Here is a 12,316-nt window from a genome sequence, read left to right as displayed (position 1 = left end):
GAGGCACCTCCATAAGGGAGAATCATCCCTTCCTAAGACAGGTATCTTATATATACACATGCTAATACAGACTGGACATCTCTTCACTGACCATAGGAGTGATCTAGAGGGCTGTGTTCCACACATCCACATTTTACATCAAGCAAGTTAAGACCTCTGCATTAATAAAGTTAAATCTCAGTATTTATTAACACCATCATTTTGTTTTTGTTGACTGCTGCATTTTTAAATATTAAAGAAAACATATTGTGAGTACAAATCTGCATTAAATGTGCTCCATGTGTTAAAAACTCTCATTTACTTGTCAGATAATACAAAAACTGCAAGGTTTCATCCATATAACTTAGAGAAAAATACAAACCTGCTTCAAAAGTGGAGACAATTACTGGAGAACTAGCTGTGCCTTCAATGAGTGCAGCATTAACATCCCCTGTAAAAGCAGTGATTGCTACAGAATACCTTGTAAATGCTTTTAAATCAGAAATTTCTAAGAATTTAGTCTCATCATTTGTCTTCAGAAACTGAGCTTTATAATTGTCATTATCTACCTGTAAAATAATAATGATAAAAAAAGATGATTACAAGACTTGCAATAGCCAAAAGCAAGGCATTATTATTTGAAAATGTTATCTTTCCACTTTTCTAACCATTTACATAGAAGGGTTCCCAAGAAGTCTCTAGCTACCAAGACTAGAAAGCTGCACAGGGGACTATGCTTCCATCTCACCCCTGTGTTCAAGGCCAGGCTGGACGAGGCTTTGAGCAACCTGGTCTAGTGGAAGGTGTCCCTGCCCATGGCAGGGGGGTTGGAACTAGATGGTCTTTAAGGTCCTTTCCAACCCAAACCGTTCTGTAATTCTGTGTGTTGCCTCTTTAGCACTTCACATGGTGTAGGACTAAGGAAATGGGCTATTTGCTTGGTGCTGTCTTCCACCAAGCAAACATGAATCGACTGGTAGACACTGGGCCAGAGGAGCTGCAGCGACCATAAGAGAATCAAACTAGGCAGAGATCCAGAAGATGAGTAGCTATATAGCAGAAAATTGTTTGGAAAAAACAAAACAAAACAAAACAAACTCCAAAAAACCCCAAACAAACCACACCAAAAAACCCCTGAAAGAAACAAACAAAAAAACCACCCCAACCCCAAAAGAAAATTTGGCATCAATATATAATATTGATATGATTGCAGAAAATGTAATACCACCTGGGATATATTAATATATGCACTACTTACAGGAGAGTGGGGCGGGAGTAATTCTCTCACTAGAAAAGCTAGAAAGCAGAAATAATTGGGGTTCACCATTCTCCCTATTCTAGACTGAAAGACATAGTAATAACCTCAAAATATAAAAAAGGATGTTACTAAATGAGTTAATCCATTGTTTCTAGTTTTCATGAAAACACAGATAGGGATTTTATTTGTGCCAAAAAAAGAGTAGAATTAAATATTACAAAGCCTGCAATAATATACATAAATATGTAACTAAAACTGTGACTATAAGTTTATTTAAAAACTAGAACAATCTATTGAGGGTTGCTGAGCAATTTTCAGCACTGGACATTTTTAAGAAGAGGGTAATGAATCATTTGTGGTAAGGAAGACTCTAGGTACACTTGTTTCTGTATTACAGCAGGATATAGACTGGATTACTCCTTTGGATCCCTATCATCCCTGCATCTCAAATAATCTGTAGTTCTGTAGAAAAATCTATAGTGTTGGGCTTTATATATAACTAATCAATTCTAATGTTAGCTTAAAAAAGGAGAAAAAAGAAAATAATGTGAGCTTTCCTAGTGTTTAATCAAGTATCATTTACAAAATTCTTTTTATGTCTATTCCCACTACTTCGGTTAATGATGTTTTCATTATTGTTTCTTCAGTGTGTAATTTGAAAAGAGGATTAGGTAGCTGTACAGTAGTTTTCCCACTGGATGAAATCTGTATTAAATGCAGCTGCTAAAACATTAGAATAGTTGAAGCATACCTTTTATTTGACAGATATGCATCTATCCCCACTGAGAATTAACCTGAACTAAACTTTCTGATGGACTAAACAGACATTCATTTCCTGAGAAGAGCTGAAAAACTTTTCCTATCTATCAAAAATCTGGCATATAAATATTTATATAAGAGCTAGAGCTAAAATACAATCACAAGACTACATCATAAAATTTATTTCTATTTTTCCTGAAGTTTAATGGTTCAGGTCCATCTTCCTTACTCAGCAATACTTTGTTCAGGAATACTTCTAATTACAGCAGGCAGCAAGACAAACTAAAATATGACTTGGAGGAATAAAAATGAGGGAGTGCTTTTTAGTTCTTCTGATCTATAAAACTGAAAGGAATATCCTAGCAATTAAACACTAATTACTACATTTTAAGAATAAAGACATCACAGAGTAGAAACCTGCAATTATTCTGTTCTGTGAGCCTATTTTTATAAATCATTAAAGATATTCAGTTGAGAACTAAAATAAGTAGAGTCATACATACAGGAAGTTTGTGGAATTCATAAAAATTTTCCCACTGGGACAATAAAGTATATACTCAAATTTTCACTGAAAAAGATTGTGACAGCTTTGTTTGCCTTAAAGAAGGAATAGATTTGTCTATGAAGATGATTATCTACAAAACTGACTCCTGTATTTACTGATCATTAGACAGACAACATCTGATTACAAGGAATCCCTAAACATAAAGCTAGATACCTCAAATATACTTGAAAAAAGCCTCACTTTGTAAAAACAAAACCAAAGCCCTCCAAAACTGAACATTTAAACCAGGTTTTTGAGTTCCTTCCAAATGCTGTCAGGCTCACATGAAACATTCCATTGTTCATCTTACTTTAAGCATTTTATTGTAACTTTTATTCATAAGGCATTTATAATGTTTTCATAGTGTAGAATCAGATGACACCGTGTTTGTAATTTAGGAACTATCCGACAGGAGAAACTGTTTAAATACAAATTGATGAAATATTACACACACACACAAAAAAAAAATCAAACTTTGAAAATTGAATTAGGATATTTTATCAAGAGCATGAAAATATTTTTTTCTGTTGATGCACTCTAATGTAGTTTGGTCAAAAGTGATGAGAACTTTTCAAAAGGAAAAAATCTTCTCTAACTTTAGTAAAGGAGAAATAAAAACTGTTATGCAGCTTCTAGTGACCTACCCAATGGGCCAAGGAACCATTCCTTACCTATTAGTATTCCTCTTATTATTGTACATCCTTCATCCTGCCATACTACTGCTGTGGTGTGTTCAGAACTGAACAGATTGTACTCTACATATCATGTAATGAAGTTAGAGGAAGAGAAAATAGCAGAACTGCACATTACTCTCTCTTGTAACTTTACTCAGGAGCTTAAAAATATTCGGGTTTTTTTACTGATCTTGAAATTTTGATTGAACAAAATCTCAGCATTAACATTTTAGCATATCTGTAATTCTTAGGACCGATTCAGAAACAATGAAAACATACACATAATAGTCTTACGCTCTTCTCAGATTATCTAACATCCTGATTCAGGATTTTTGAAGCGGCAAACAGCAAGTTTTCCTGGCTAAAGTCTGGTAAAATTTCCACTTTCACAGATAACACTGTCTGTATAATTTCTGGAATAACATGGAACCTATATCCTACTTAAAACTTCTCATGTGCTTGAATTTAGAAAGTTTTTTTTATCTTGCCACAGGGCAGGAAATGAGGTTTATTAGTGGTTGTTTTAAGGAGTATTATAAGGGTAGTAGAGGATGAAAAGAGAAAGGCCACTAGAGCTTTTCTATTATGCCAGCGTTTTTTTTCCTTATAAAGATCAAGGAGAAAGAAGTGTTATTGCTGTGCTACCAAAATACAGCTAATCTGATGGACAGAGTACCAAGTGGAAAGTGGGAAATCTAGTTTGACTTTAAAGCTTGCCCTCTGATGCGGTGTAACTTTGTACAAGTCACTTAATTTTGCTAGGCTCTCCACTCTGATTTGTAAAATCATGACAGTGAACTTTTCCTTCCTTTAAAGAACAAAACTGAAGTAATTCTTTTTATGGGTAAACAGCATAATTATTGTTAGAAGGAGGGACACCTCCGCAAAGCTCAGCTACTGTTTTCCTATATATATTTATAGCTGCACTTCCCCCCCGCGCCCCCCCAATACCTCTTATTAGCACACATTTTGTAATACCAAGTAATTAATTTATCTTTCTTTAAGAAATTTATAAATTTACAATTAATTCCTAAGTGGAATTTATGTGGAAATAGACAGAGTCTATTTTTCAATCCACCTTATGTCTGTCCTGTAATTTCCATAAGAACACCTGCTGTGGTATTTATATCACCGAACATCTGTATTACTACCAACAATTAAAACAGAGTTGCCTTACTGAGGTAATGTCTATGAGGTAGCAAGTGGGTCCAGTAATGATGAGAGGTTCATTCCAGCTGACATTAATACTGTGAGGAGATGTAGCTAAAACAGTCACATTTTCTGGAGGACCATCTGGAGCTGTAGAAAAAAATATGTATGTCAGTCATGGCCAAAGAGGTTCACAGCAAAGAATCCAGTCATTTTAGTGGCCAGTAGAGATTATTTTTCAATTTTAAAATATTTTTTCACACATTAACCATTATACCCTACTTAAATAACGATAACATTTTTTCCTTTCTCAAATACATATAGTGTGATTTAGAAACACACCTTTTACTGCATTTACTACAACTTTTCTAGAGTATGAACTGCCTACAACTTCATCTTATATTGAAATTATAGGGGTTTTTAATTACAAAGTATTAATATGTATTTTACATGACACAATCAAAACATAGACAACTATTTAGAAAAATAGAAAAGCATATACTTGTTTATGTCAAACTAATCATTCAAAAAATAAGAAATTGTGAAAACACAGTGTCTTCTACATGCTAGACAAAATACCTGGCAATGCTAGAAAGTAGTTGTACAATAATTTTATAGAGAAAAAAAATAATTCTGGGTATCATTTAAACTTATTCTTAACATATTAAGAAACTCTGGAAAACACACACAAAAAAGTGGTAGGAATTGTAAGCGGGGAAGAATGTTCACTTTAAGAAATGGGATTTTCCTAAAATTTTCTTTTGTCAAGATAATATGTGAATTAAACTAGTTATTTCTTATTCATGAACCAGAAATAAATGAAATCTTAATATCGACACAGGAGTTCTCAGTAAGTGGTATTACTTGTTCATAACGACTGTTGTAAATTTCAGAAAGATAGAATTTGGAATAGAAGTGAAAACATGTTGTAGGTAATGTCAGAACGTGGCTCCATAGTGCCTTTTCTTTTTGTCTACTACAAAAAAAACCCAACTTTGACCCATATCAGTAAACAGCCTGTTACAGAGGCAACAACAGATTTTTACATATTTCCAGAACTTGGATTCATAGTGCTTGTTTGTTTGTTTGTTTTTAGTAGTCTACAACAAAAAAACCCAAATAACCCTGCCAACATCTCCCTCCCCTCCCCCCCCCAAAAAAAAACCTCAAACACAAAACAAGTATGATTAAGACATATTAATGGACAGTCTGTTATAAAAACCAATAAAAGTGATTATATCTATCCCAGTCAGAAGATGCAACCTTTTTTCTCAAACGTAATTAATGCATCAAAACATATGTTTTTGCTATTAATCATCAGGTGAGAGGGCTTAATGAGAAAAAGTGGGGTGTATGCAAGATTACTTAGTTGTTCAGGTAGAAAACTGGTTAGGAAAAGGAAAAATGGCATGGAAGAAAGTACATAGCTATTGAAATTATGTGTGAAAGATTAATGGGGAGAAATCATGACATTTTGCTCCATAAAGATGAAAATTTTGAACCACGATTGCAGAATAAACCAGAAAAATTTGGGAATTGATAAGATACTGTGAAGAGTTTAGGGTGTTGGAGACTGAAGGTAGATTGCTGTGCTGGGATTAGCAGGAGTATACTAGACTTTGTAGGCAGGATCAGATTCAAACATTGGAAGCAGTCCTCAAAAATACCGAATATCATGGAACAACTGAATGAAGAGTGTAACTGAATGAACTATGAGAGCACATGAGGGGTGCTGAAAGAGGAGACTGCTCAGAGAAGGCTGGCTGTTAAGTGGGGAACTAGAACAGACACAACAAAATACAAGGGTAAAAATGTTCCCTAAAAACTAGAATTAGCCCAAATCAAGTTTATTTTGGTGGTAATGCATGTCAGACTTGTTGCTCAAACAGTGTCTTTTAGTGTAAACAATGCTTTCAGTAACTGTGGCAGTGATACCACCTTTAACACCAGCTGAAATTTCTTAAAAACAGTATAAAATTATATATATACACATAGCTTCCCAAGCCATGGTTTCCAAAACAATCAAGTTTCCAAAGACAATTTTCCATTACTTTTTTATAGCTCTAATGGAGCGTTTAATCTCTCTCTTTTTTTTTTTTTTTTTCCAGAAGCCAGTTTAGGTTTATGCATTAGACAATGATGGTGTGAAATAATTTTAAAGCATAATATAATCTACAAGTTATCGGACCTGAAGTTATTTATATGGATAATTTCCATGTGCAATTTATATTTGATACATTTTTAGATCTTTGCAAAAAAACTAAAATTGAGAATGTTGTATATAAGGTAGCTATAAAAATACATCTAAGCGTTAATACCTGTTTTATATTCATTGTGAAAAGTACAGTATCAGACATTAACTGAATGATACTCAAATTCAGGAATATTTTCTGAAATAACTTGCAAAAATAGCAAGAAAACTAGAAAAAGATATGTGTTTAACGTATCATGTCTTACAAAACCCAGCTTTTTAAATACTGTGTGTGCTTCAGTGGGTAACTGCCACATTCTGATTTAGGTTTGTTTGTGAAATGAAACTAGTCAATATGAGGCCATGATATCACTATACCCTTTCTCTTATAAATCACAGCAATTTACTCAGTAGAAATGACCTAGTCTTATTCTCTCATTCCCCCATAATCCAATCACTTCCTCTCATAAGCACTTTTCTCCTGGTTTTCACAATAATGCATTTTCTGTAACTAATAACCATCATTTCCTGATTATCATGCTTCTATCCTTGCACAGGAATGTGGGTCTTATGGAGGTCAGGGTCATCTTTCCCATCCATCTGCATCCTGATGCTAAGGCAGCAGTTAAGTGTGTTAGCTTGAACATAAGTCTGGATAGCCCATCATTTAGCATAATCCTCAAAAATAAGACTGAATACTCCAGTCTTCTAGCAGAAATCCTTGCTTGCCAGTTTGGTTAAGACCAGCTTTTTTTTTCATTTCCTCCAAAATATTAAGTGTGAAGTTCAGTTATTTCATTTCATAATCACCTAGGTTAACTTTTGCCTATATTTAAACACTTATATCAGGCCATATTTACTTGCCAATATTTAGCTCTCAGAGAATGAAAGGCACAAAGAAAAATGAGCTCTTTCAGGCAAAACCTGCCAGAAGAAAGGGCACATGAAAACAAATGAAATATTATTGCTTTTCAGCATACAGAAACATTTCTTTAAGTATACCAAGAAACTGGGAAGGTGCTGAAAAGAGGAGCATAACCCTATGTCATAGCTTTCATGGGACATTCGAACATGTGGGATTTTCCTTTGTGTCTCAGTATATCCTGGAATTAGGAGACTTGGTAGTTTTCCAAGAAGTATTGCATTGTGTAACTGTATGAGATCCAAAATTAGGTCAGTGATCTCACTGCCATTCATTTTCCACCTAACGCTGACCCTCCAAAGTGTTTTTTCTGTTAGAAAGCATGAATTTGCTCTATCTTATTCTCTTTATAAATGTAAAACTGAAACTTGGGTTATGTGCAGGTGTGAGGGGAAAAAAGTTTCCCCAGCTATGGAAAACACTTCTTGCCCTTTCCCTTACTGTGATACAACACTGTGATCTGTACTGGTAACTATATAAACCTAGGTCATGTTGGAAATATTTCATCTTTCAGAGTAGATTCGGCTCTTGAGTAATCCATCAGCTAAGCAATAACAGTGCCATCAAACTACTTTATGAGACAGTAGGACAATTCCTGTGAGAATAATCTGCAAGACAGAAGGCTGAATAGTTTATCTGTGTGACACAACAACTGGACTGTATTGAACAACCTGTAACATTTTCCACAGAGTAACACCATAGCCACCCTCAGTACAGAACACAGGCATTATTTTTGGTCTGAAACTTGCAAACGAGTTGAAGAATCTTAAAAAGAATTCCTGTAGCCTTAAATTCACCTTCATAATCAACAACTGAAATAAATAGCTAAGATGCTCACCGTAGTCACTGGATAGTCAGAGTTATTAAGTATTTCTGCTTTAGCACAACAGTCAAATCCTCAGCACTTTTAAAGAATATTTAAGGGTTTCTGTTATGTAAATTTTGCTACTGTTCAAGTTTCATCTCTGTGTTCTGGGAAATTAGTAGTCTAACAGTTTTCAGTTTAAATATTGTAACTTCCTGCATATGATTATAGTAACAGCAATATTTTCTTTAGGTTTGAGAGAAACACAGATTTCTGAGAAACCAATTATTTATGGAGAAAAATCATTTGATGATTATTTCTCAACCAAGGTAACTTTCCCTTTGGCAGAAGCAATGTCTTACAGAGGCAATTCTTGAAAATCAGAAACAGTGGCTAACTTCTGCCCTCAAATCTGCAAACACAACTCCCATTGATTTTATGGGCTAAGTACTCAGGCTATTTTACATAGCAGCTAAGCACCCTTAAGCCCTAACAGACCATGTATATTGGCTGTGTACCAGCAGGCTAATCCAGAGGATGCTTGGCCATGTCCATGAGGGAAAGAAGAGGGGGATCAACACCTGTTCTCTGGAGGCACTCCCCAAGGCTTCCCAGACTGCCAGCTCTGTTTTGTGCATCCAGAATTTTTTTTACCTGCTACAGGCAGTACCCGTTGCAAAAGAAAGAAAAGAACTAAGTCTTTTAGTCGTTTAACCCCATTTCTAAAGACTAGTCTTTGGAAAGTATGAGGTCAGGTAGCCAGAGACCTGCACTTCCTAAAGATCAACCACTGCTGAGGGAGGCTCCCAGCGCTGCTGAAACCTGCCTGGAGCTACCAGCTGACTACCCAGCTGTGCAAAGTGTCGAGTTCCTCTTTTTTTCCTCCTCAGCTGATTGCCACTTCCCCAAGAAAAAGACCAGCACCCAGCCATGATATCTGGAATAGTGCCCACGCTTCCTTGACTCCATGGTGGTGTGTTTTATAGGCAGCTCATCTCCTGACGTGTCATGGATTTAGGTCACAGGCAATTGGTCACTGCCCACTTCCCTCACCACAGACACTTGGGCTGCAACAACTAATGGAACTTCTTAAACTTCTAACCCCTTTAATAAACTAGCTAATAGAGCACACAGAGAACCTACTACTGAGAATGACCCTGTATTGGCATGGAAAAGGCTTGTGCAGTCTTGTGAGATTTTTATACTTTTAACCACCATCTCCTCAGTGGGACTGATCGGGAATTAGATTGCTCTTAAACTAAATTATCACTATCCAAAGAGGAAATCATAAAGAGGCTCCTATCTTTAGGTGATTATATGTGTTTTGATTATCTGCCTCTCTGTCCAGTTTGAATGCCTAACTTTCCTAAACTCAGCAACAATTTATGGAAGGTAAGTATTTACATATGTCAGCAGCTGAGATCTATCCATCTAATAGTAAGAAATTTTCCCAGAGCTGTTGGCTCAAGAGCTGCACACATTCTGTTACTTATTTTCTGCTCCATCTGGGGTGGTATGTTTTAGGATTTTTTCACTTTAATTTAAAATATTGCCTTAATTTAGAGGCATAGCATCCCCATAAGAGCCACTGGACAACGAAAGTAAGTGCACGTGAGGATGAGACTGCAGCTGATTCCAGTACTTCTCAGTCCAAAGGACTGCTTCTGGGGTCTTGTGATGTTCACTATCGCAGTGTCCAAATCTCTTTGCCCTTTGGGGCTTAGAATTTCGCTATTGCAATTTCCAACCTGCAAATGAAGATGATAGTATTTCCTTACCTAATGGAAAAATTGTGAAGTAATTAGGGATAGATGACTATATTACTTTACAGAGAGTGCACATATACTGTGAGGAGCATTATATAAAGGACTCCTGGATTCACATCACATAATTGTAAAAACATGAATGGAATAAAGTAAGTATGAGGACCATTGAGTAGTCCTTGGTACGCAGCTGTTTAAGCCCTTGGTATCTCTGTTATGATTGCTTTGGAAGGGGAAAGGAGTGAAGGAGCTCTTTTTAGCCAGGACGTTCATAGTGTTTCTCAGTTGTTCTGCATGGGCCAGAGGCCAGATCTCACATGTTCTCTGATCTAGGCTGGCTGTGGGCTGTGTGGGAAGGTCATATGTCAATGCCACAATTTCCTAAATAATTTATGTTTCAGGTCTCCTTCTCTCAAATATCTAGCAATGACTTATCCATGACAACTAGCTCTTCTCTTACTTGGAAACCAAAGTCCTCAGCTGAGGCATTACCACGCTAATATTTGTCACGACAGTCCTGTAGGTGTTACATGGCCACTCTGATTTGCAATCTCTTCAGGTGGATATAGTATTGGAAAGAAATCTGAAATCTTCTGAAACTACTACCTAAATTCTATTGCCAGGAACATACAGCAGAATTTCAGGAAAGCCTTATGACATTAGAGAACAGACTTTCGTCAAAGAATTAAAAAAAAGGACTACTTTTCACTGACATATCCCACATGTGGAGATGGACTGAAAATGGCATATCAACCCAAAGTAGTCAAAATTTAGACTTATCAATTCTAGATCTGGAAAAGGGCTGAAGAATGAAATTGCTGTTGGGTAAGCAGCAAATACAGTAGAGCATCCAAAAGGCATTAAAATATGAAGTAGTGTCAAGTATGCATTTCTACCACGTGATTTATATAATGATATTTCATAAGTGAAAAGTTGCAATAAATATTTATTAAATTCACTAATATTGTAGGTCTATGAAGAAATAACTTCCAACAAGTGTTCTTGCTTATGTACGTGAACATCACATTGTTACAGCATTATAACACACGGCAAACATTCTTACTTACATCCAGGAAGTGTTTGTGTAGAAATCCAAGGTGAATAACTGCCATAACCAACATTCGTACTGGCAGCAACTGCAAATCTGTACCATCTGTATTTTTTCAGTCCATACACTGTCTCTTCTATCCGGCCATCCACCATATTTTCATATAAATATTGATGCATCTCATGTTCGATACATTCCTTCGTTTCCCAGTCACTGCAGTGGATGGATTGTAGCTGTGTGGTAACCTTGTAGTTTTGAAAGTAGCCAAGGATAGACTTCGGTGATCTCCAATTCAAGGTCACACTCGTTGATTGTACGTTGGAAAAAACAATATCCCTGGGAGCACTAGGAACTACAGATTAAAACACTCGTAAGATACCTCCATTTGAATGAAAAGTGATTGCAACTATAAACTTTTTATCCAGTGATGAAAAAATATTTTAATAAGCATGTCTAAAGAACAAGATTCAATTTCATATGGTTCGTGAGGAACAATTCTACTGGTGTAAAGCCCACTGTACATATATAGATGGCATACATTTACTAGAGCTTTTGAAATAAAGAAAATTACTTTTATGTGTGGCATGCAGGGGCAGCTTTGAGAGGTGTGACATTGCTGTTGCTACATTTTGGGCTATGTCTCAACTGGGGGAAGGAAAAAAGTTATTTTTGGCCTACCCACAGTATCTTTTCTACTGCTGCTAACTGGGATTCCTCACCTCTCACTTAGAAATACTCATTTGTCTCCCTCTCTCTTGGTAACATATGAAATTCTCAAGCAACACCTCAAGGTTTCGTACAATCCTGTTTCACCTTCTGAATGGAAAGTGTCAATACATACAATATGTTTGCCCATCTTTATATAAGTGCTTTACAAGCTGGTCATTAAACAACAAATTACAAGAATGCCAACAGGAAGAGCTATGGCCATAGAAAGCAAAAAAAGAAACTTCCCATAACTTTGCTTCCATGTATTGTCCATTTATCCATGTACATATATGTGGGTATACACAGGTTATATTCACGTGCAGGGAGACAGAAGTAGTGCATGGATGTACATGCAAACACATGCATGCACATTTATCCACATCAATATTAAGCCAACAGTGTAGTCCCAGCTCTCACAGACTGGATGCAACATATGGTTTTGTGCTGTATCACATAGTCATACAGTAAGCTAATATTATCTCTAAGATTCTGTAAGATAATACTAATACTCTCTGT

The 12,316-nt window shown here is 36.0% G+C and overlaps 1 protein-coding gene across 1 annotated transcript in view; it reads right to left on the bottom strand.

Moving 5' to 3' along the window:
* The window catches only part of LOC104516355 (phosphatidylinositol phosphatase PTPRQ-like), a gene marked incomplete at its 5' end in the record, with an annotated part of 48,414 nt that extends 36,970 nt beyond the window's left edge, over positions 1-11,444 (bottom strand). Inside the window, 3 exons of the mRNA XM_010160659.1 lie at positions 362-548; positions 4,392-4,513; positions 11,112-11,444. Of these exons, the coding sequence (XP_010158961.1) occupies positions 362-548; positions 4,392-4,513; positions 11,112-11,444 (642 nt within the window). The remainder of the gene's footprint in view (positions 1-361; positions 549-4,391; positions 4,514-11,111) is intronic.
* Positions 11,445-12,316: the final 872 nt, after the last annotated feature.

The sequence above is a fragment of the Eurypyga helias genome, unplaced genomic scaffold (assembly GCF_000690775.1).
Source record: "Eurypyga helias isolate BGI_N326 unplaced genomic scaffold, ASM69077v1 scaffold9471, whole genome shotgun sequence".
In the NCBI taxonomy this organism is placed as follows: Eukaryota; Metazoa; Chordata; class Aves; order Eurypygiformes; family Eurypygidae; genus Eurypyga; species Eurypyga helias.
The sequence above is the reverse complement of the archived record's forward strand: the minus strand, read 5'-3'. Positions and strand labels throughout refer to the sequence as shown.